The sequence below is a fragment of the Rhinopithecus roxellana genome, chromosome 20 (assembly GCF_007565055.1).
Source record: "Rhinopithecus roxellana isolate Shanxi Qingling chromosome 20, ASM756505v1, whole genome shotgun sequence".
Classification (NCBI taxonomy): domain Eukaryota; kingdom Metazoa; phylum Chordata; class Mammalia; order Primates; family Cercopithecidae; genus Rhinopithecus; species Rhinopithecus roxellana.
In genome coordinates, this window is record NC_044568.1 from 31,093,875 (window position 1) to 31,119,728 (window position 25,854).

Sequence of the window (25,854 nt, forward strand, 5' to 3'; positions counted from 1 at the left end):
ACTCTCACACCTGATATGTTTAAGTAAACAATAAATCACCGATCTTGTTGAAACTTCAAGAATGTGATTTGAACCCGTTTGATTTCTAGTGAGCTGCCTTGAAGCATTAAGGACATGGAAAGCTTAAAAGAGGTTGACCCAGTGTTTCAGCAACTTGAGTTGTGGTTCTTTGTAGCAGTGTGTATGTTGGGGAGATGTTCACAGGCTCACATAGAAAAAAGACCATTAGGAAGAAACATACTTTCCAGATTGTAGGTGGTTTATGGAAAGGAAATCTAATCTCTAGAATTAAAAAAAGATACCTAGCAATATTTAAAAAAATTTTAATATTTTAAAAATTTGTTGCTTGCTCTTATCTCATAGATGTTGCAGATATGTTAGTGCATGGCTTTTTGTTTTTTGTTTTACACTTAGCTTATTTTTGTGAGAGGTATAATGAAGGGCATTTAACTTGAAATTGGTACCAGTTATCTTAGTTCTCTAAATGCTTGCTGAATGTCACAAATGCTACACTTTGTGTCTTGACAAAAGTATACTTTAGAAAAGATTAATGTTGAAAGATTCTATTAAAAATAACTTTTTGGGCCGGGTGCGGTGGCTCATGCCTGAAATCCCAGCACTTTGGGAGACCGAGGTGAGTAGATCACTTAAGGCCAGGAGTTTGAGACCAGTCTGGCTAACATGGTGAAACCCTGTTGGTACTAAAAATATAAAATTAGCTGGGCATATTGTTGCACCCTGTAATCCCAGCTACTCGGGAGGCTGAGGCAGAAGAATCGCTTGAACCTGGGAGGTGGAGGTTGCAATGAGCCAAGATCATACCACTATGCTTCAGCCTGGGTTTCAGAGCAAGACTCCGTCTCAAAAAAAAAAAAATAACTTTTTTTTTTTTTGAGACGGAGTCTTGCTCTGTCACTCAGGCTGGAGCGCGGTGGCCGGATCTCAGCTCACTGCAAGCTCCGCGTCCCGGGTTTACGCCATTCTCCTGCCTCAGCCTCCCGAGTAGCTGGGATTACAGGCACCTGCCACCTCGCCCGGCTAGTTTTTTGTATTTTTTAGTAGAGACGGGGTTTCACCGTGTTAGCCAGGATGGTCTCGATCTCCTGACCTCGTGATCTGCCCGTCTCGGCCAAAAATAACTTTTTGACAGTTATAATCTTATTGTTCATTTAGAGTGATTTCTGAATTTAGGTTACTTTACAATTGTTCATCTTGGTCCTGTATATATTCATAACGTGTCAAATTTAGTTACACCTGTTCAACTATTTACCAAAATAGCTTCAAGTTAGCAGTGAAGCTTGTAATGCAAAAAATCATATATCATTTTGGGACTTGTGCAGCTGTTCAGAAACTGCTTAAGCTATACTTTTTATCTTGTCAAAACTTCTAAAGAACTGAGGCTGGAAGTTTAGTTTTCTCCTATTCCTAGTACATCATCTTACCCCTTTTTTGTTTCATGTGTATAATTTTTTTTCTTTTCTACTCTCCAATTTTTGATGTATAATAGATATGTGTGTATAAATAACACATCTGCAAGATAAATCACTGTGATAAAAACACTTTATTTTTTGGCATAGTGGAAATAACACTGATATTGTAGTTTGTATGGTAGATAAGAGTTCTTCCTAGATTGGTGAGGAAGTTTTAATGTAATTCCCAGAGTGTCATAAATAGACATATAGAATTGTGATAGTTAAGTATAAAAATGGCTGTATATTGACTAACAGTATGGGTCTGAGAATTGGGGAATCAGAGGGTATCTCTAGTGTGCATATATGGAGTGTTCATGAGTTAGATTCAAGCTCATCTGATAGTGATGTATAGCTAACCCGTATAACAAGAGATTCATATTGAGTACCTACTATGTGCAGGATGTCAATAGTACTTACAATAGGGTTTTTCTTTCTTGTTTCAAAAATCCATTCATTTAGGTGATGGTTTTATGTTTTAAGTGGAAAGAAATACATAATTATATAAAAATTTGTGTAAAAATCTTTTCTCAGTATGCAATTCTTTCTGTACTTTTAATTTTTCTGATGATAAAAAGCAATGGTTATTGTAGAAAATATGCAAAGTACAGTCAGATACATACAACAATCAGAAACAAAATCACTCATAATTCAGGCATCCAGAGTCCACCCCTGGTAGCATTCCAGTGTGTGGAGTCCCCTTGCATTTTCTAGGGACCCCAAAGCCTTTGTCCCCTTCCAGTGTAGATACATTGAGTGGCTTTGCTTGTTAAAAACAGCTGCTGCTTTCATTTACTCAAAGACTCGTCTTTAGATAATGAGAGTTACTTCTTACAGCTTTGTCTATGTGCTTCTGTTTTATAATGGAAGTCAAGCAAATTCCTTAGTTTTCTGATACTCCAGTTTTTTGTAAGCCCACTCAGGTGTTTGGCTTGCATTAATGGTTCAAGTAGATCTGATTTTTTTTTATTTTTTGTTTTTTTGAGACAGAGTCTTGCTCTGTCGCCCAGGCTGGAGTGGAGTGGTGTGATCTCAGCTCACTGCAGCCTCTGCCTCCTGGGTTCAAGCGATTCCGGCTCAGCCTCCTGAGTTGCTGGGATTACTGGTGCCCGCCACCATGCCTGGTTAATTTTAGTAGTTTTAGTAGAGACAAAGTTTCTCCATGTTAGCCAGGCTGGTCTCGAACTCCTTACCTCAAGTGATCCACCTGCCTTGGCCTCCCAAAGTGCTGGAATTATAGACCTGAGCCACTGCGCCTGACCGAGATCTGATGCTTTTTTTGAGACAGAGTTTTACTCTGTCACCCAGGCTAGAGTGCAGTGGCATGATCTTGGCTCACTGCAACCTCCACCTCTCAGGTTCAAGCAATTCTCCCACCTTAGCCCCCTGAGAAGCTGGGATTACAGGCACATGCCACACTCGGCTAATTTTTGTATTTTTTGTACAGGCAGGATTTCTCCATGTTGGCCAGGCTGCTTGAACTCCTGACTTTAAGTGATCCACCTGTCTCAGCCTCCCAAAGTGCTAGGATTACAGGCGTGTGCCACTGCACCCGGCCTCGATCTGATGCTTTTTATTTGTTAATGAGGTAGACTTTTTTTTTTTTTCTAGTAACTCGTCGGTTTGTCAGATTTTAAGACAACTGTTTAAGAGAATACTGAACTTAGATCATCTTGAGAACTGCTTAGGTTTCAAATGTAATTTATATTAGAATCATAGAATGTTAGAGTTAGAAACAAACTTCTAAGGGTGAGTGCTTTAAAGTTCTTTGACTCAGCTGTAAGTCCTTATTATTATTATTTTTTGAGATAGGGTCTCATTCTGTCACCCAGAATGAAGGCTGGAGTGCAAAGGCATGATCATAGCTTACTGCAGCCTTAAAATTCTGGGATCAAGTGACCCTCCCACCTTAGCCTCCTTGAGTAGTGAGTAATTGGTGCATGCCACCACGCCTAATTTTTTTTTTATTTTTGTAGAGATGGAGTCTCACTATGTTGCCTAGGCTGGTCTTGAACATGATTTTTTATAGCACTTTTGTAAGTGAATTTAGTGCTGAGCTTATGTGGGATAGTTGATAGGGTAGTCTTCTGATACGGGAACTAGTCAGAGAGTTGATATTGTTAAAAATTGGATACCCTGGTTTAAATTAAAGAGGATATGTGGGGAGATAGATTTTATTTAAATGCAACATGGTTGACTGGTCTTGTTATCACCTGCAGTCATTTGAACTAGAGAAACCTGTTCTAGAGTGTTCATGTTTAGATGTTTTTCCTTACCCATCTTGAGTGTTCTTGCTCTCTCTTCCTTAGGATATGGCCTACCAGATGACATTGTGATAGAAAAGAGGGGCAAAGGTGACACTTTTGTGGACTGCACTGGTGCTGATATTAAAATCTCATGCATAAAATTTGTTCAGCACAATGCTGTAGAGGGAATCTTAAGTAAGTATCTGAATGTTTGGTGTATCGTTTGTTCTAAGATTTGAAGGAAAATTGTACTTTCTATGGAAGATAGAATTTAATGAAATGCCACTCTTGAGTACAGGCATACCTTGTTTTATTGCACTTCACAGATACTGAGTTTTTTTTTTTTTTTTTTTTCACAAATTGAAGGTTGTGGCAACCCTGTTTCAAGCCATCTGTTGGCACCATTTTCCCAAGAGCATGTGCTCACCTTGTGTCTCTGTGTCACATTTTGGTAACTCTCATAACATTGCAAGCCTTTTTTTTTTTTTTTTTTTTTTAATTATAGATGATATGCTGATCTGTGAGCAGTGATTTTGATGTTACTACTATAATTGTTTTGGGGTGCCATGAACCATATCCATATAAGATGGTGAACTTAACTGATAATTTTGTGGGTCTGACTGTTCCACCAATCAACCACTCCCCTATCTCTCTCCTTCTCTTTGGACTACCCTATTCCTTGAGACACAGCAATATTGAAATTAGACTAGTTAATAACCCCTACAATGGCATCTATGTGTTCAAGTGAAAGGAAGAGTCACGTGTCTCTCAAGTTAAATTTAAAAACTAGAAATGTTTAACTTAGTGAGGAAGGCATGTTGAAAGCTGAGACAGGCTGACACCTAGGTCTCTTGTGTCAGTTGGCGAAGTTTTGAATGTAAAGGAAAAGTTCATAAAGGAAATTAAAAGCACTACTCTAGTGAACACATGAATGATAAGAAAGCGAAACAGCCTTATTACTGATATGGAGAAAGTTTCCGTAGTCTGGATAGAAGATCAAATCAGCCACCACATTCCTTAAATCAGAGCCTATTGCAGAGCAGAGCCCTAACTTCCTTCAATTCTGTAAAGGTTGAAGAAGGTGAGGAAGCTGTAGAAGAAGAGTTTGAAGCTAGCAGAGGTTGGTTCATGAGGTTTAAGGAAAGAAACCATCTTTGTAACATAGAAGTGCAAGATGAAGCAGCAGGTGCTGATGCAAGCTACAGCAAGTTAACCAGAAGATCTAGCTAAGGTAATTGATGAAGGTGGATACACTAAACAACACATTTGCAATGTAGGTGAAATAACCTTCTATTGGAAGAAGATGCCGTCTAGTACTTTCCATTGCTAGAGAGGAGAAGTCAGTGCTTGGCTTCACAGCTTCAAAGGACAGGCTGACACTCTCATTCGGAGCGAATATGACTGGTGACTTCTAAGTTGAAGCCAGTGCTCATTTACCATTCTGAAAATGCTAGAGCCCTTAAGAATTATGCCACATCTACTCTGCCTGCACCCTAGAAATGGAACAACAAAGCCTGAATGGTAGCACATTTGTTTATAACATGGTTTACTGAATATTTTAGGCCCATTATTGAGATTTACTACTGAAAAAAAAAAAAGACTCCTTTAAAAATATGATTGCTTATTGACAATGTACCCGGTCATCAGAGAGCTATGATGGAGGTGTACCAGGAAATTAATGTTGTTTTCATGCCTCCTAATAACATCCATTCTGCAGCCCATGGATCAAGGAGTAATTTCGACTTTCAAATCTTACTATTTGAGAAATACATTTCGTCAGGCTATACCAGCTATTGATAGTGATTCCTCTGATGGGTCGGGGCAAAGTCAACTGAAAACTTTCTGGGAAGAGGTCATCATTCTAGATGTCATTAAGAACATTTATGATTCATGGGAGGAGGTTAAAATCTCAACATTAACGTGGGTTCTGAAGAGGTTGATTCCAGCCCTCATGGATGATTGAAGGGTTCAAGACTTGAATGGAGGAAGTAACTGCAGATGTGGAAATAGCAAGAGAACTAGAGCCTGATGATAGCAAGTAAAACCTCAAGATGTGACTGAATTGCTACAATCTTATAACAAAATTGGAACAGATGAGGAGTTGCTTCTTATGGATGAGCGAAGAAGGTGGGTTCCTGTGATGGAATCTCCTGGGGAGGATGCTGTGAACATGGTTGAATGACAACGAATGATTTAGAGTATTATGTAAACTTGGTAAAGCAGAGGCAGACTTTGAAGGGATTGATTCCAATTTTGAATAACTTTCTACTGTGGGTAAAGTGCTATCAAACAAGATCACATGCTACAGAGAAATCCTTTCATGAAAGGAAGAGTCAATCAATGTGGCAAACTTCGTTGTTGTCTTATTTTTAAAAATTGCCACAGCCACCTTAACCTTCAGCAAACATCATTCTGATCAGTAAGCAGCTATCAACATTGAGGTAAGACCCTTCACCAGCAAAAAGATTATGTCTTGCTGAAAGCTCAGAGGATTGTTAGCATGTTTTAGCAAAATAAAGTATTTTAAATTAAGATGTATACATTTTTAAAAAAACATAACGCTTTTGTACACTTAATAGATGCATTATAAACATAGTACTCATTAGTATAAACTCATATGCTCATTAGTATAAACATAAATTTTATTTATTTTTTTGTTTTTAGAGACAGTCTCACTGTTATCTAGGCTAGAGTGTAATACCACGATCATAGCTCACTGTAGCCTCAAACTCCTGGGCTCAAGCAATTCTGCCTCTGCCCCCCAAGTAACTGGGACTACAGGCGTGTGTCACCACATCTGGCTAATTTTGGTATTTTGTAGAGATGGAGTCTCGCCCTGTTGCCCAGGCTGGTCTCAGACTCCTGGCCTCAAGTGATCCACCCGCCCCAGACTCCCATAGACAACTTTTGTATGCACTGGGAAAACAAAAAAGTTGTGTAACTCACTTTAATTGTGATATTTCCTTTATTGTGATGGTTTGGAACTCAACCTGCAGTATCTCTGGGGTATGAGTGTGTATGGAAGGCTGATTATTTATGAAGCTGGGCATGGTGGGTCACACCTGCAATCCCAGCACTTTGGGAGGCCGAGGAGGGTGGATCACCTGAGGTCAGGAGTTTGAGACCAGCCTTGCGAGCATGGTGGAACCCCATCTCTACTAAAAATACAAAAATTAGCCAGGTGTGGTGGTACACACCTGTGATCCCATCTACTCTGGAGGCTGAGGCAGGAGAATTCCTTGAACCCGGGAAGCAGAGGTTGCAGTGGGCCAAGATCGCACCACTGCACTCCAGCTCAGGCAACAGAGTGAGGCTTCATCTCCAAAAAAAAAAAAAAAAAAAAAAAAAAAAAATTACTCATTTAGGATGGGTGCTGTGGCTTACGCCTGTAATTCCAACACTTTGGGAGGCTGAGGTGGGTGGATCACCTGAGGTCAGGAGTTCGAGACCAGCCTGGCCAACCTGATGAAACTCTGTCTCTACTAAAAAATACAAAAGTTAGCTGGGTGTGGTGGCAGGTGCCTGTAATCCCAGCTACTCAGGAGGCTGAGGCAGGAGAATCACTGGAAACTGAGAGGCGGGGGTCTCGCTCTGTCGCCCAGGCTGGAGTGCAGTGGCGTGATCTCAGCTCACTGCAAGCTCCACCTTTCGGGTTCGAGTGATTCCCCTGCTTCAGCCCCCAAGTAGCTGGGATTACAGGTGCCCGCCACCACGCCCAGCTAATATTTGTATTTTTTAGTAGAGATGGGGTTTCACCATGTTGGCCAGGTTGGTCTTGAACTCCTGACCTTGGGTGATCTGCCTCCCGCCCCGGCCTCCCAAAGTGTGAGCCACCGCATGCGGCCTAAAAAATTATTTTTTTGTGTACATAGTGTGACGACTTAGCAATCTTAACCCTGAAGTAAAAAATAGCCTATTCATGAGAATTTGTTGTTTAATATTAATTTCTTTTCTGTGTGGTGATTTTTTTCTTTTAAAGCTTTCCAGTGTTGTGGTCTGTGTTCTCTGTATTCAAGGTAGCACTAGAATGAAGTTATCTCCACACTGGAGTAGTGCTTGTTTCCTGGAATCTTTGTGTCCCCTTTCTTGAATCAAAGCCTTTTTCTTCCGAGATACTCAGCAAAATTGCTCTCTGATGCTTTTTTTTTCTGGTAATGGAAAGTACTTTTGTATCTGAGGTCAAGTCATTCTTTTTAAAGAATGTTGCTTTTGGATTGTAGAAAATAACTCAAAATAGTCATTGTTTTATATTTTATGAATTTGTAATTTAGGTAAGAATATTTAAATGATAGCCATTGAGAAATATTTAGACCATAGCTAATGTCAGCACCAGGCTATCTCTAACATTGGGAAAGGCACATTACTTCTTAAAGCAGTCACTGTGTATTTTCATCCCAGTTGTTCACCGTGGTAAGACTACGCTGGAAAACTGTGTGCTGCAGTGTGAGACAACTGGAGTCACAGTGCGGACATCGGCAGAGTTTCTAATGAAGAACTCGGATTTATATGGCGCCAAGGTAGAAGCTCTTGGGGAAGTAGTTTGGGTTTAAGTTGTAAATGAAAATATGAAATATGGGACTAAGATGTATGTGCGTACTCCCACTCTCTTCAGACAGTCATCTCTACCAAGTCAGTCAAACTCAACTGTGCAAGGGTCTTCTCGTGTAGATTTTCAAATGATAGGAAGAAAAGTCATAAATCTCACAATTACTTTATGTAGCTTTAAGAGAGGTTTAGACCCTTAAAATTATAACTTTGTAATTGTAGATTCACACAGTGTTGTAAGAAATAACAGGGAGAGGTCCTGCATTATGCCCTTCACCAGTGTCCCCTAACGGTAACATCTTGTGAAACTGTCGTGCGACATCACAACCAGAATACTGACATCAATCCAGTCAAGTGAAAGAATATTCCCATCACCACAGGGACCCCTCATGCTGCCCTCCTAGAGCCAAACTCACCTGCCTCTCCCACCAACTCCTTCCTTAACTCCAGGCACACCTTAAGCTGTGGTTCATTTCTATTTATTTCATCATTTAAAAACTGTAGAAATGGAATCATACAGTATGTGTAGCTCTTTGGGATTGGCTTTTCTCAATTAGTGCGGTTCTGTGGAGCTTCACCTAGCTCGTTGTATGTACCAATAGCTTGCTCCTTTTTACTGTGGAGGAATAGTCCAATGTGTGATTGTTCCACAGTTTGTTTAGTGACTTGTGGGAGGATGTCTAGATTGTCTCCAGTTTTTGCCTATTGTCGGTAAAGCTGCTATAAACGTTTGGGTACAGGTTTTTGTGTGAACACAGTTTTCATTTTTTAAGGAGTAAATGCCAATGGATGCAATTGTAGGTTATATAGTAGTTGCATGTTTAGTTTTTTTTAAAGAAACCGCTGAAATGTTTTCCAGAGTAGTTGTACCATTTTACATTCCCACTAGCAACGTTTGAGTGGTCCAGTTTCTCCATGTCCTCAAGAGCATTTGGTGTTTTGGCTATTTTTTGTTTTAGCCATTATGGTAAGTGTGCAGTAATATCTCATTGTGGTTTTGATTGTCATTTCCCCAGTTGTTACTGATGTCGAGCATTTTCTCATTGATTTGCTTTAATGTGACCCCCAGAGCAAATGCCAGAGAAAAGGCAAGTAGGCAAGGCAAAAAAAAACTTTATTTACAAGCCAATGTGAAGGAGGGAGTGAGGTTCACCGATCTCCAGCGGTGGAGGCCGACGAAGTCGCTCCGGCGTTCTCGGGCGAGGTTCCTAGGTCCGCACAGGAGCAGGGGCCAAGGAAGTTCGCACCGGCGTTCTCCGACGAGGTTCCTGGGTCCCGCGTACGAGGAGGGGCCAAGGAAGTTCGCACCGGCGTTCTCGGGCGAGGTTCCTGGGTCCCGCGCATGAGGAGGGGCCGAGGAAGTTCACACTGCGCGCCCGCCGGGAGTGGCTTTTATGTCCTGGGCCCGGGAGTGGGAGGGCAGTGGGCGGGACATAGGCGGGTCGGGGGTGGGTTGGTAGGCGTGGCTAGGCGGGTTCCGGTTTTTCTCCGTCAGAGGTTAGGTTGCGCCTGCGCAGTCGACCTGTCTTTCCCGGGCACGGGAAAGTTGATGGTGAAGAACCCGGAACTGCGCCATCTTGCCTCCGTTTGTCCAAACAGTCCAACCTTTTATTGATAATAGTGATAAGGGGCGCCATGGTCTGTCTGGCTACTTCCTGCTGTTAAGGGACGTCGTTGAGGTTGGGGTCTACGGTTGGTATTTGGACGTACGGATGAAGAAGCATCTGGTTGAAGGTGACGCGCGTGATCTCTTGAACTTTGGCTCGGAGAAATTTGATTAAAACAGGAGCGAGACATAAGACAAAACAGAGGATTAGTATGGGAATTAGGAACGGGAGCATCTGCTGTATTACGGGCAGCAGCCATACCAGTGGTCCGGGGGTGAAGGGGGTATTGTAGGTTTTTAATTGTGCTTTAATCCTGTTTAGGGTTTGGATGTTAGTGTCTACTAGGCCTGACTCGTTTACGTAATAGCAGCATTCTTCTCCTAAGAAGAGACATGTTCCTCCTTTTTCGGCAGTAGGTAAATCTAATGCTCGCCTATTTTGTGCTGTTACCTGGGCCACTGAGGTAATTTGACACTGCAGAGAGGCCAGGCTTTCAGCTGAAGCCGCTATGGCCTCTCGGATTTGAGCTGCTAGAGACTGGGCAGACTGTACCGAGGGGGCAAGTGCCCCAGTTCCAAGCCCTGACGACACTAAGGAGGCGGCCAGGGAGACTCTGATGACTAGGGGAAGGCTGCTGTGTATGTGGATAGGAGGACAGTATAGGGGCCTTTCCACCTAGGCTGAAGATCTTTGGCTTGGATATCTTTTAAGTATACTTGGTCTCCTGGGCTGAGAGAGAGATGTGGGCTATAGGTGTCTGTTGGAGAGGGGTGTGCTAGTTCTGCATGTTGTCTCAAGAGTTGTCTCAAGAGGGTGAGGTATGGGAGATAAGTTGCCAGCGGGGAAGAAAGGGTGGGTAACTGCTGGAGGGTGAGGGGCCGGCCGTAAACTAATTCAAACGGACTGAGGCCTGTTGGACTCCGTGGGGCTGCTCGCAGCCAGGTTAGGGCCAGGGGAAGGAGAGTTACCCACGATTGTCGAGTCTCGAGGGAGAGTTTGGTGAGTTGCTGCTTAATGAGCCTGTTGGCCTTCTCTACTTTACCAGAAGACTGAGGTCTATAAGGGATGTGGAGTTTCCAGGTGATGTGTAGGAGGGCTGCCACCTGTTGGACTACCTTGGAGATGAATGCTGGGCCGTTGTCAGACTGAAGAGTGAGCGGGAGGCCAAACCTGGGAATAATGTGTTCAGTGAGTATGGAGGCAACTATATTGGCGGTTTCACCTGTAGTAGGATAGGCTTCTATCCATCCTGAAAAAGTATCAATGAGGGTTAAGAGATATTTGAATTTTTTATGCCTTGGCATGTGGGTAAAGTCAGTTTGCCAATCTTCGCCTGGTTGGTATCCTCTGAGTTGATGGCTTAGATGGGGGTTGCACAATGCGCCTTGAGGGTTTGACTTGAGACATGTGGAACACTGTCGGTTGATTATAATTAGGTGTTTCATGAGTGTGGGGCAGTGAATGAGGGGGGCTTAGGAGGTTATATAAAGCTTTGGGTCCTATGTGTAGGGAATTATGTATGTCTTTTAGAATGGTGTGGAGTTGAGTTTCAGGAATAACTAATTGATTATTGAGGTAAATCCAATTGTCTGCGGCTAGTTTGGCTATTGAATCTTGTAATAGTTTGGTCTTTTCCTCTTGGGTATAAGTAGGGGTATATTGAGGAGAGAGAAAACAAATAGAGGGAAGCATGGGAGTGGAGAATCCGGCTGCCGACTTGGCAGTGGTGTCGACAAAGTTATTGCCAGCCGCCACCGAGTTAGATGGAGTCTGATGACCTTTACAGTGTATGATGGCTGCTCTGGAAGGCGCTGATAAAGCGTCTAGCAGTTTGAGTATCTGTTTTTTGTTGACTATAGGGGTACCGCTGGTGGTTAGGAACCCTCTCTCTTTCCAGATGACAGAGTGGGTGTGTGCAATCAAGAAGGCATACTTGGAGTCTGTGTATATGTTTACCGTTTTTCCTCTGGATAGGAGGAGAGTCCTGGTTAGTGTGATAAGTTCTGCCTGCTGTGATGTTGTTCCTTGTGGTAAAGGCTTAGCTTCTAGGACAGCAGAAGATGTAACTACCGCGTATCCTGCCTGTCTGTTTCCTAGAGAATTTATAAAAGAACTGCCATCTACAAATAGGGTTAACTGTGAGCCTTCCAATGGGTGGTCATGTAAATGTAAGTGACTAGGTGGTTGGGCCTCTAAAAGTTCTGGACAGGAGTGTTCAGTACTAGGTTGCTTGAGAGGGTCAGGAAGTAGGGTTGCTGGATTCAGAGAGGAACAGACTCCTAGGGCAATGGTGGAGTCTTCTATGAATAAGAGGTGAAAGAGTTGGAGTCTGGACGGGGTTAGATGGCTAATACTTCTGTGGGCAATAAGATCTTGAAGGCGGTGAGTAGAGAAGACTGTTAGGTTACCACCCCTAATGAGTTTCTTTGCTTCTTGGGTTAGACAGGCTGCTGCTGCTAGGGCCCGAAGACAGGGCTGCCACCCTTGTACGGTGGGGTCTAATTGTTTAGATAGATATGCCACAGGGCGGTAGGTGGCGCCTATAGATTGGGCTAAAAGACCCACTGCAACTTTTTGTCTTTCATCTGTGAAAAGCTGGAAGGGGCGTTGGAAGTCTGGGAGTGAGAGAGTAGGATGTGAGAGAAGGCAGTTTTTCAGGTGAGTGAAATGTTTATAGATTAACTTTGGGTTAGACAAAGGTCCTTGGGGAGTCTCCTTGACAGCTGCATATAGAGGCTTAGCCAAGATTCCGAAATTAGGAATCCAGTGTCTGAAAAATCCTACTAGGCCTAGGAAGGATTGAATTTCCTTAGCGTCTTGAGGAGGAGAAAGATTTTGTATTAGAGTTAAGCGGTCTGTAGTAAGTGAGTGCGTCGTAGGAGTGATCTCAATACCTAAATATATGACACATTGTTGTGTGAGTTGAGCTTTGTGTTTGGATATTCGGTAACCTTTGGATCCTAGATGATTAAGGAGGATCGCAGTGTCTAAAAGAGAGTCCTGTCCCGTGGGACTACAGAGTAAAAGGTCATCTACATATTGGAGAATTTTACTATTGGTAAGAGGACAGGAGGCTAAGTCTTTTACTAGGGCCTGCCCAAAGAAATGGGGGCTGTCTCGGAACCCTTGGGGAAGCACTGTCCACGTCAGTTGGGTGGAGGTATGGGTGTCTGGGTCTTCCCATGTAAAAGCAAAAAAGAAACTGACAATCTGGGTGCAGGGGAATAGTGAAAAATGCATCTTTTAGCTCCAGTACAGTAAAGTGTGTTGTATTAGGTGGAATGAGAGAAAGAAGGGTATAGGGGTTGGGAACTACCGGATGGGTGGGACAAACAGCTTCATCGATAAGACGAAGATCCTGCACTAACCAAAAAGTTCCATCTGCCTTCTTTACAGGTAGGATTGGGGTGTTACAGGGAGAATGAATGGGGATGAGGATGTGTTGGCTGAGTAATCTAGTAATGATTGGTTTTAGTCCTCGTAAGTGCTGTGGAGAGAGAGAGAACTGTGGGCGGGTTGGAAACTGAGATGGTTTCTTAAGTTTTATAAGTATTGGTGGATGATGGTCCGCCACAACAGGAGTGGAGGTGTCCCACACTTGGGGGTCGATAGGAATGGGGAAATCGGGGAAAGGGTTAGTAGGATTGTTGGAGTCATTTGAGTTAGTCAATACTAGAAGCAGATGGCGGGTAGGGTGGGGGGCGCTAGTAGGGATGGAGATACAGGCTTTCAGTTGACTTAAAACATCTCGGCCCAGTAGGGGAGTGGGGCATGAGGGGATAATGAGGAACGAGTGTGCAAAATAGTTGTTGGCCAGGCAGCAATTAAGGGGTGGGGTTTTTCGAAGGCTGGACGGGGAGCCATTGACTCCTACAACAGAAATATTGGAGGGAAGGCTAGGCCCTTCAAAAGACGGCAAAACAGAGTAGGTAGCCCCGCTGTCGATTAAAAAATTAATTGTCTTACCCGCTACCAGGAGAGTTACCCGTGGCTCGGCGAGGGTGATGGGGGTCCCTGAGTCCTGGCACCTTCAGTCGTCATCCAGATGTAAGAGCTGGAAGGAGCCCCCAGGGTCCTGAGAAGGGACATCACGTTGAGGCGCCATGCCCGTTTTCAGGGTGGGGCAGTCAGACTTCCACTGCCCTTCTTCATGGCATGCTGGACAAGGAGTTGTTGGCAGACGAGGGTTAGGACACTTTTTAGCCCAGTGTCCAGCTACTCCGCATGTGTAGCACGGCCGCACTGGCTCAGGCGGTTGGGGACTCTGGGGACATCTATTAGCCCAATGCCCTGGGTTACTGCATTTATAGCAAGCCCTTTTATTGTCTTTGAGCCTCCGGGGGTTTTGCTCTCCAGTTTTGGGTTATGGCTAGGCTGCAAAGCAGCAACTAAGGCTTGAGTCTGGAGCTGTACCTTCTGCTTTAGGCGGGCCTGTCGTTGGGCCTCAGCCGTTTCCTCCCTTGAATTATAGACCTTGAAGGCCAACTTGACTAGGTCTTGAATAGGACTTTGAGGTCCATCCTCTGCCTTTTGGAGTTTTTTCCGAATATCCGAGGCCGATTGTGAAATAAAATATGATGCTAGAATAGTGGCCCCGGCTGGGGAAGCTGGGCCTAACCGAGTGTATTGAATTAAAGCCTCAGTTAGCCTGTTTAAAAATGTGGCCGGGTTCTCATCTGGACCTTGAATAATTTCTTTTAGTTTATTAAAATTTACTACCTTATTTGAGGCCGCCTGCATACCAGCCAGAAGACATTGAGTCATCATATCTCGTCTTCAGTGGCCTGGCTGGCCTACTTGATAGTTCCAGTCTGGGTCTATAGAGGGGACTGCTTGTTCCCCTAGTGGTAAGGCAGGGTCTGTTAAGTGTAATTGGTTGGCATGCTGCCTGGCGGCCACTAGGATGCGCTCTTGCTCCTCAGGGTTTAGAGTAGAGGTAAGAATAACCTGGAGATCATGCCAGGTTAAATCGTAGGCCTGGCAAAGGTATCTAAATTCTTTGGTATAAATTGTAGGGTTGGCAGAAAAATCTCCTAGGCGTCTTTCAATCTTTGAAAGATCTGCTAATGAAAAGGGAACATGAACTCTAACTACGCCCTCTGCTCCGGCCACCTCACGCAAGGGTGCTAAGACTGCAGAGGGGTTGGATAGGGTGGGAATAGGAGCGGGGGCAGTTAGGCAATCTTTAGAGCGGGTATGGGCAGAGATAGGCGAACTAAGATGACCAGGCGGAAGTGCCAAGGGGTTGGAGGGAAGTGTAGCCTCAACAATGGTGGGAGAGTCTGAGGAGGGAGGCGGGACAACCGCGAGAGCGGGAGGGGGAGGTGGAGCCGAAAGAGGAGGTGGGGCCGAAGCGGGAGGGGGAGGTGGGGTATACGGCAGGAGTGGAAGGGAGGGAGGGGAAGTAAGGTCTTCGGGCAACTCAGACAGGAAAGATGACTCCTCTTTTTCAGACTTTGTTAGGCCTGCGTCCTTAGCCAACATGACTTGAGCCAAGGAACACTGGCTACGCAGGTCTGGACGAGAACGCAAGGCCCAAAATCCTTGTATATAATTAATTTCGGATCACTTGCCTAAGCGTTGACAAAAACTACTGAGGTCGGTTAAAATGTTACGGTCTAGAGTGCCCTCAGGCGGCCATTGAGACTGATTGTCTAATTTATATTGTGGCCACGCCACAGTGGAGAGGAACACCAGTCGCTTTCGCCCGAGATCTTGTTCTAATTGCAAAGTTTTGAGGTTTTTTAGAAGACACCCTAAAGGGGAGTGTCTAGGTATTTTGGATTGGGGGTTTCCCATTGCCTTCCTCTCGCCAATAGGCGGAAATGGAAACCGAACTCTACCTGGCTACAAAGCGTCCTTTGGAGCCACTAGAGACCGGTGAGAGGCTCCTGGAGCCGGAATGGAGATTACCTCCAGGCGGACGTCTCCGTCCTGGACGGGTCTCCCACGGAATGGAATGGAGTTCCTTTGGGCAGACGTCTCTGCCTTTGGGAACTTCCCTGGGTCACCTGGTGACCGGAAAAAAAAAGCCTTGGGCCTGCGCAGGACTTCTGGCCAAGGAATATGAGAGAGAGGCAAAAGGTACTCACCCCTAGGAGACTTGGAGGTGGGGAAAGCGATGTCCAGGTCCTGGTCCGTCTGGGGCGTGGAAGGAGGAGGCTCCTCGGACCTTGGGGGGCCCTGAGGAGGGGTCTCCTCCCGGGTTTCAGCACCAGCTGATTTGCTTTAATGCGACCCCCAGAGCAAATGCCAGAGAAAAGGCAAGTAGGCAAGGCAAAAAAAAACTTTATTTACAAGCCAATGTGAAGGAGGGAGCGAGGTTCACCGGTCTCCGGCGGTGGAGGCCGACGAAGTCGCTCCGGCGTTCTCGGGCGAGGTTCCTAGGTCCACACAGGAGCAGGGGCCAAGGAAGTTCGCACCGGCGTTCTCCGACGAGGTTCCTGGGTCCCGCGTACGAGGAGGGGCCAAGGAAGTTCGCACCGGCGTTCTCGGGCGAGGTTCCTGGGTCCCGCGCATGAGGAGGGGCCAAGGAAGTTCACACTGCGCGCCCGCCGGGAGTGGCTTTTATGTCCTGGGCCCGGGAGTGGGAGGGCAGTGGGCGGGACATAGGCGGGTCGGGGGCGGGTTGGTAGGCGTGGCTAGGCGGGTTCCGGTTTTTCTCCGTCAGAGGTCAGGTTGCGCCTGCGCAGTCGACCTGTCTTTCCCGGCACGGGAAAGTTGACGGTGAAGAACCCGGAACTGCGCCATCTTGCCTCCGTTTGTCCAAACACTCATATGCTTTTTTTTTTTTTTTGAGACGGAGTCTCACTCTGTCCCGGGGCTGGAGTGGCCACGATCTCGGCTCACTGCAAGCTCCGCCCCCCGGGATCACGCCATTCTCCTTCCTCAGCCTCCTGAGTAGCTGGGACTACAGGCGCCTGCTACCGCGCCCAGCTAAGTTTTTGTATTTTTAGTAGAGACGGGATTTCACCGTGGTCTCTATCTCCTGACCTTGTGATCCGCCCGCCTTGGCCTCCCAAAGTGCTGGGATTACAGGCGTGAGCCACCGCGCCCAGCCCTCATATGCTTTTTTACCACTCTTATGTCCTCTTTATTGAAATATCCGTGACTTTTGCCCCATTTTCTAATTGGATTGTTTGTTCTTTTTTACTGTAGAGGTTTGAGAGTTCTCTGTTTATTCTAGGTACTAGTCTGTTGTCAAGTATGTGGTTTGGAGACTTTTTTTGCTGCTCTGTAGCTTGTCTTTTCACCTTCATATGGGCTTTTATGGAGCAAAGTATTTTGATGAAGGCCAGTCTGTCAGTTTTTCCTTTTATGAGTTAAGGTTTTGGTGATAAGAACTCTGCCTAGCCATAGATCCTGATTTTCTCCTATTTTTTTTCTAAAATTTTTATAGCTTTATATTTTACGTAAGGTTGTGATCCATTTTCTAGTTAATTTTGGTATAAGGTGTGAGGTTTAGGTCATGGTTCATTTCTTTTCCTATTCTGTTTCACTAATCTGCATAGCCATCCCTCCACCAACACCTGTAGCTATACATTAAGTCTTAAAATTAGGTAGAGTGATTTCTCCTACTTTGTTTTTTTCAAAATTGTTTCAGCTACTCTGGTTCCTTTGCTTTTCAATACAAATGTTAAAATAATTTTGTCTATATCCACAAAAGATCATGCTGAGATTTTGATAGGAACTTTAATAAACCCATGTGTCAATTTGGGAAGGATTAACGCCTTCCAATCTTTGAACACAATGTATTTCTCCATTTATTTAAAATCTCTGATTTCCTTTTTTTTGAGATAGGGTCTTGTTCTGTCGCCCAGGCTGGAGTACAGTGGCATGAACACGGCTCATGGCATAGCTTCAGTCTCCTGGGCTCAAGCCATCTTCCCACCTCTGCCTCTCAAGTAGCTGGGACCACAGGTGCATGCCACTACACCGAACTAATATTTTTTACTTTATTTTTTGTAGAGATGGGGTCTTGCCATGTTGCCCAGGCTGTTCTCCAACTCCTAGGCTCAAACAGTCCTCTTGCTTCAGTCTCCCGAAGTGCTGAAATTATAAACATGAGCCACCACACCCAGCCAAATCTTTGTTTTCTTTCATCAGCGTTGTGTACTCTTCAGTATACAAATGTTGTATGTGTTTTGTTAGATTTGTACCTAATTATTTCACTTTGAGTTATTGTAAGTGATATTTTTAATTTCAATGTCATATGTTCATTGCTAGTATATAGAAATGTAATTTATTTTTATATGTTTATGCTATATCCTATGACTTTGTTGAACTGTACTTACAGGAGTGTTTTTGTAGATTCCTTCGGATTTTCTATATACAGAGTAATGTTATTTGCAAATAAGGGCAGGTTCTTTTTTTTCTTTTCTAATCTTTATGCCTTTTCCCCCCTTGCCTTATTGCAGTGGCTAGAATTTCCAGCACTATGAAAGCAGACATCCTTACCTTGTTTTGATATTAGAGAGAATGTATTTAGTATTCCATCAAAAAGAATAAGGTTGACCGGGTTTTTAGATATTCTTCATAAAGTTGAAGAATTTCTGCTCTTTTTTTTTTTTTTTGAGAATTTTTATCATAAGTGGATGTTGACTTCTTTTTTTCTGAGTTCCTTTCTCAGGAATAGGCTGACTTTTAATGTTTTTTCTGGATGGATTGATATGATCACATGATTTTTCTTATTGGAAAACAGAAAATGGTGAGTTACATTGGTTGATTTTCAAATTTTGAGCCAGCCTTCCTCTGTGGCATAAACCCCACTTGCTCATGATATATAATTCTTTTTATATATTGCTGAATTATATTTGCTAATCTTTTGTTAGGAAATTTTGCATCTATATTCATGAATATTGGACTGCAGTTTTGGTTTTCTGTACCACTGTCTTTGTGTGGTTTTATTATCGATAATAATAGCTTCATAAAATGAATACTGAAGTGTTCCCTTCTCTTCTATTTTGTAGAGGAGATTGTGTATAATTGCTGTTTATTCTTCAGATGTTTGATGGATTTCTCCAGTGCAATCACCTGGGCCTGGAGATTTCTCTTTTGGAATTTTTAAAATTATGAACTCAATTTCATTATTAATTTTAAAAGGGTATTCAACTGACCTATTTCATATTGAGTATATTTTGGTAGTTTGTGCTTTTTGTGATATTGGACTACTACTTCTAAATTGTCAGATTCATATGTATAGAATTGTTTGTAGTATTTCCTTATTCTTCTGATATCTGCAGGGTATATAGTAATGATGCCTGTTTCATACTTGATGTTGGTAGTTTGTTTCTTTGTTCTGTGTTTTTTTTTTTCTTTTTGATAATTGTTGTTTTCAATTTCATTTATTTTAGTTCTTTTTTAAAATTTAATTGTAATTTTTAGTGTTACTTTTTTATGTTCTTTTTATGATTTTGCTCCTTCTGCTTGTTTTGGGTTTATTTTACTTGTTTTGGGTTTTCCACCTGAGAGATTAGGTTATTGATTTGAGACTTTTTCTCTTTTCTAATGTAAGCATTTAATGTTATAAACTTGTCTCTCAGCATTGCTCTAGCTGTTTTGTAAACTTTGATATTTTTTATTTTTATTCTTCAGTTCGTGCACAATTTAGAAGTGTATTGTTTAATTTCATAATATTTGGAGTTTTTACTATTATCTTTCTGTTGCTGATTTCCAGTTTCATTCCATTTTGGTCAGAAAACACACTATGATTTTAATTCTTTTAAATTTCTAGAGGTTTCTTTTATGGCTCAGGATATGGTCTATCTGGATACATACTGTGTGAGCAAATGAAAAAAATGTGTATTCTGCTGTCGTTGGGTGGTATATTCTATAAAATGTCAACTAGATCAACTTGGTTGGTGGTGGTGAGTTCTTTTGTATTCTTTCTGATTTTTTCTTCTATCAGTTGTTGAGAGAGGGGTGTTGAAGTCTCTAACTATAACTGAGTTTGTTTGTTTGCTTTTTCAGTACTATTAGTTTTTGCTTCACATATTTTGCAGTTCTGTTATTTGGTGTATGCTCATTTAGGATTGCTGTGTCTTTTTGGTGAGTCAGCGTGTTTATGATTACTTTATGTCATCTCCGGTGATTTTTTTTGCTCCAAAGTCTACTTTATCTGATATTAATGTAGCCACACCTGCTTTCCTTTGATTATTGTTTGCATTGTACGTCTTTTTCTTTCTTTCTTTTTTTTTTTTTTTTATTATACTTTAAGTTCTAGGGTACTTATGCACAACGTGCAGGTCTGTTACATATGTATACATGTGCCATGTTGTTGTGCTGCACCCATTAACTCATCATTTACATTAGGTATATCTCCTAATGCTATCCCTCCTGCCTCCCGCCATCCCACGACAGGCCCTGGTGTGTGATGTTCCCCACCCTGTGTACAAGTATTCTCGTTCAGTTCCCACCTATGAGTGAGAACATGCAGTGTTTGGTTTTCTGTCCTTGCAATAGTTTGCTCAGAATGATGGTTTCCAGCTTCATCCATGTCCCTACAAAGGACATGAACTCATCCTTTTTTATGGCTGCATAGTATTCCATGGTGTATATGTGCCACATTTTCCTAATCCAGTCTGTCACTGATGGACATTTTGGTTGGTTCCAAGTCTTTGCTATTGTGAGTAGTTCCGCAATAAACATATGTGTGCATGTGTCTATAGCAGCATGATTTATACTCCTTTGGGTATATCCCCAGTAATGGGATGGCTGGGTCAAATGGTATTTCTAGTTCTAGATCCTTGAGGAATCTCCACACTGTCTTCCACAATAGTTGAACTAGATTACAGTCCCACCAACAGGGTAAAAGTGTTCCTATTTCTCCACATCCTCTCCAGCACCTGTTGTTTCCTGACTTTTTAGTGATCACCATTCTAACTGGTGTGAGATGGTATCTCATTGTGATTTTGATTTGCGTTTCTCTGATGGCTGGTGATGATGAGCATTTTTTCATGTGTCTGTTGGCTGCATAAATGTCTTCTTTTGAGAAATGTCTGTTCATATCCTTTGCCCACTTTTTGATGGGGTTGTTTGATATTTTTTCTTGTAAATTTGTTTAAGTTCTTTGTAGATTCTGGATATTAGCTGTTTGTCAGATGGGTAGATTGTAAAAATTTTCTCCCATTTTGTAGGTTGCCTGTTCACTCTGATGGTAGTTTATTTTGCTGTGCAGAAGCTCTTTAGTTTAACTAGATCCCATTTGTCAATTTTGGCTTTTGTTGCCATTGCTTTTGCTGTTTTAGTCATGAAGTCCTTGCCCATGCCTATGTCCTGAATGATATTGCCTAGGTTTTCTTCTAAGGTTTTTATGGTTTTAGGTCTAACATTTAAGTCTTTAATCCATCTTGAATTAATTTTTGTAAGGTGTAAGGAAAGGATCCAGTTTCAGCTTTCTACATATGGCTAGCCAGTTTTCCCAGCATCATTTATTAAATAGGGAATCCTTTCCCCATTTCTTGTTTTTGTCAGGTTTGTCAAAGATCAGATGGTTGTAGATGTGTGGTATTATTTCTGAGGACTCTGTTCTGTTCCATTGGTCTATATCTCTATTTTGGTACCAGTACCATGCTGTTTTGGTTACTGTAGCTTTGTAGTATAGTTTGAATTCAGGTAGCATGATGCCTCCAGCTTTATTCTTTTGGCTTAGGATTGTCTTGGCAGTGTGGCCTCTTTTTTGGTTCCATATGAACTTTAAAGTAGTTTTTTCTAATTCTGTGAAGAAAGTCATTGGTAGCTTAATGGGGATGGCATTGAATCTATAAATTACCTTGGGCAGTATGGCCATTTTCACGATACTGATTCTTCCTATTGATGAGCATGGAATATTCTTCCATTTGTTTGTGTCCTCTTTTATGTAATTGAGCAGTGGTTTGTAGTTCTCCTTGAAGAGGTTCTTCACATCCCTTGTAAGTTGGATTCCTAGGTATTTTATTCTCTTTGAAGCTATTGTGAATGGGAGTTCACTTATCATTTGACTCTCTGTCTGTTATTGGTGTATAGGAATGCTTGTGATTTTTGCACATTGATTTTGTTTCCTAAGACTTTGCTAAAGTTGGTTATCTGCTTAAGGAGATTTTGGGCTGAGATGATGGGGTTTTCTAAATATACAATCATGTATGTCATCTGCAAACAGGCACAATTTGACTTCCTCTTTTCCTAATTCAGTCGTCTTTGTTTCTTTCTCCTGTCTGATTGCCCTGGCCAAAACTTCCAATACTATGTTGAATAGGAGTGGTGAGAGAGGGCATCCCTGTCTTGTGCCAGTTTTCAAAGGGAATGCTTCCAGTTTTTGCCCATTCAGTATGATATTGGCTGTGGGTTTGTCATAAATAGCTCTTAGTATTTTGAGATACATTTCATCAATACCTAGTTTATTGAGAGTTTTTAGCATGAAGGGCTGTTAACTGTTGTTGAAGGCCTTTTCTGCATCTATGAGATAATCATGTGGTTTTGGTCTTTGGTTCTGTCTATATGCTGGATTACGTTTATTGATTTGCATGTGTTGAACCAGCCTTGCATCCCAGGGATGAAGCCAACTTGATCGTGGTGGATAAGCTTTTTGATGTGCTGCTGGATTCGGTTTGCCAGTATTTTATTGAGGATTTTTGCATCGATGTTCATCAGGGATATTGGTCTAAAATTCTCTTTTTTTGTTGTGTCCCTGCCAGGCTTTGGTATCAGGATGATGCTGGCCTCATAAAATGAGTTAGGGAGGATTCCCTCTTTTTCTATTGATTGGAATAGTTTCATAAGCAATGGTACCAGCTCCTCTTTGTACCTCTGATAGAATTCGGCTGTGAATCCGTCTGGTCCTGGACTTTTTTTTGGTTGGTAGGCTATTATTTATTGCCTCAATTTCAGAGCCTACTATTGGTCTATTCAGGGATTCAACTTCTTGCTGGTTTAGTGTTGGGAGGGTGTATGTGTCCAGGAATTTAACCATTTCTTGTAGATTTTCTAGTTTATTTGCCCAGAGGTGTTTATAGTATTCTCTGATGGTAGTTTGTATTTCTGTGAGATTGGTGGTGATATCCGCTTTATTATTTTTTATTGTGTCTATTTGATTCTTTTCTCTTTTCTTCTTGTTAGCGGTGTATCAATTTTGTTGATCTTTTTAAAAAACCAGCTCCTGGATTCACTGATTTTTTGAAGGTTTTTCTGTGTCTCTATCTCCTTCAGTTCTACTCTGATCTTAGTGATTTCTTGCCTTCCGCTAGCTTTTGAATGTGTTTGCTCTTGCTTCTCTAGTTCTTTTAATTGTGATGTTAGGGTGTCAATTTTAGATCTTTCCTGCTTTCTCTTGTGGGCATTTAGTGCTATAAATTTCCTTCTACACACTGCTTTAAATGTATCCCAGAGATTCTGGTGTGTTGTATCTTTGTTCTCATTGGTTTCAAAGAACATCTTTATTTCTGCGTTCATTTCGTTATGTACCCAGTAGTCATTCAGGAGCAGGTTGTTCAGTTTCCATGTAGTTGAGCAGTTTTGTTTTGAGTGAGTTTCTTAATCCTGAGTTCTAGTTTGATTGCACTGTGGTCTGAGAGACAGTTTGTTTTAATTTCCCTTCTTTTACATTTGCTAAGGAGTGCTTTACTTCCAACTATGTGGTCAATTTTGGAATTAGCGCGATGTGGTGCTGAGAAGAATGTATATTCTGTTGATTTGGGGTGGAGAGTTCTGTAGATGTCTATTAGGTCTGCTTGGTGCAGAGCTGAGTTCCATTTCCCGATATCCTTATTAACTTTCTGTCTCATTGATCTGTCTAATGTTGACAGTGGGGTGTTAAAGTCTCCCATTATTATTGTGTGGGAGTATAAGTCTCTTTGTGGGTCTCTAAGGACTTGCTTTATGAATCTGGGTGCTCCTGTATTGGGTGCATATATATTTAGGATAGTTAGCTCTTCTTGTTGAATTGATCCCTTTAGCATTGTCTTTTTCTATTGTTTTACTTTCAACTTGCCTATATTCTGTTTGAAGTGAGTTGTAGACAGCATAAAGTTGAGTCATGTTTTTAATCCACTTTGACAGTCTTTGTCTTTTAATTGTATTTAGACCACTTACATTTAATTATTAATGTTATATTTTTAGTCTATTTCATGTTTTCTGTTTGTTCTGCTTTTCATTTCGTGATTTGCTTTTTTTCTGCCAACTGTGGATACCCGAATATTTTTCAGAATTTCATTTGTTTTTGAGAATTCTCCTTGTATAGCTTTTTTAGTGGTTGCTCTAGGTTTTATTTTATATGTACCAACAGTTTACTGGTGTCACCAGTTCAAAGAAAGTATAGAAACCTTGCCTTCTTTTATTATTCTTTACCATCTTCTTTTTATAACTGTCTTAAACATTTCCCTTACGTACATACATCTAGAACCATATTAGACAATTTTATGATTTTTGTTTCAAATGTCAAACATAATTTAGAACACTCAAGAGAAGGAAAGCTTGCTGTATTTACCTGTATCTTTGCTTACTATGTAGGCTTTTTTTTTCTTTTTGATGTTCCAAGATCCTCTCTTTTATCATTTTTGTTTTGATAACTTCCTTTAGTGATTCTATGAAGATAGGTCTGCTGGTGACAAATTTTCTTATTTTCCCTTCTTCTTAGAATATCTTGATTTCCTCTTCATTCCTGAAGAATATTTTCACTGGTTATAAGATTCTGGGTTGACAATTTCTTTTCTTTTAGCCCTTGAACAATACTGTGTCTCTTTCATCTGGCATCCATGGTTTCTGATGCTGTCAATCACATTTGCTCTCCTATAGGTAAGGCATAACATTTTCATTGATGCTTTCAAGATTTTTATTTTTAGCTTACACTATTTTAATTATGATGTATTTTGGCATGGATTTCTTTGAGTTTATCCTGTTTGGTGTCTGCTCAGCTTCTTGAACCTGTAGGCTTATTATCCAAATCCTGCCAAATTTGGGAGCTTTTAGTCATTATTTCTTCAAGTATGTTTTTAGCTTCACCCTCTTTCTTTTCTCTTTCCAGGACTCTGATGACATTAATATTGGATCTTTTGTTATATTCCAGCAGACCCCAGGAGCTCTGTTTACTTTTCTTTTTCAGCATGTTTTCTCTGCTATTGGGTAAATTTTATTGTTCTGTCTTCTAATTCACTGATTTTTTCCTCTGTTGTTTTCATTCTGCTGTTGAGCACATCCACTGAGCTTTCTATTTTAGTTATTGTATTTTTCAGTTCTAAAATTTCCATTTGATTTTTTATATCATCTACTTCTTTGCTGAGACTTTCATTTTTCATTGGATTTTTGTGTGTGTTCATAATTGCTTATTGAAGCATTTTTATCATGGCTGCTTTAAAATCACTGTCAGTTAATTCTATCATCTCTGACATCTTGGTTTTGGCATCTGTTGATTGTCTTATTCATTTTGACACTTTCCTGATTCTTGATATGACATGAGATTTTCAAATATTTTTGTATTATGTTGTGAGAATCTGGATCTTCTGTTTTAACTTGGCTTCTCTGATACACTACAAGAAGGGACAGAATTGGGGGTAGATGGGCATCGTCTTTTTACTGGTGGAGGTAGACGTCATGCTTCCCACTTGGCCTCCATTGATACCCAAGTTGGGTCGGGGAGCTCCTTGTTACTGCTATGTAGGGATGGGAGGTCTAGCTTCCTACATGGTCTCCACTGGCACTGTGATATATGGGAGTGGTCTTGTTACCACTGGGCAATGGTGAAAGTCTGGAATCTCCACGAGGCCTGCTCTGACACTGCCCCAATAGGGAAGGAGTGGTTGTCTTGGCCCTGCCAGGTAGGGGTACAAGTCCAGGCTCCTCATACAGTTTTCACTTTCACTGCTGCAGGGAGGGCCTTGCAACTGTGGTTGGTGGGGATGAAAGTCCTGGCTCCTTGCTTGATCTTCTCTGGTACTGCCCCAGTCAAGGTGTTGGGTACCTGGATACATCCTTGAGGGGGCAGAAGTTTAGGTTTTTCTCTTGACCTTTGCTGGCATG

General features: G+C 42.0%; 1 protein-coding gene across 1 annotated transcript in view; it reads left to right on the forward strand.

Moving 5' to 3' along the window:
• Nucleotides 1–25,854, forward strand: part of SHCBP1 (SHC binding and spindle associated 1) — a 48,392-nt gene that overhangs the window by 17,470 nt on the left and 5,068 nt on the right. The window contains exons 9-10 of the mRNA XM_010354852.2: nt 3,779–3,910; nt 8,114–8,232. Of these exons, the coding sequence (XP_010353154.1) occupies nt 3,779–3,910; nt 8,114–8,232 (251 nt within the window). The remainder of the gene's footprint in view (nt 1–3,778; nt 3,911–8,113; nt 8,233–25,854) is intronic.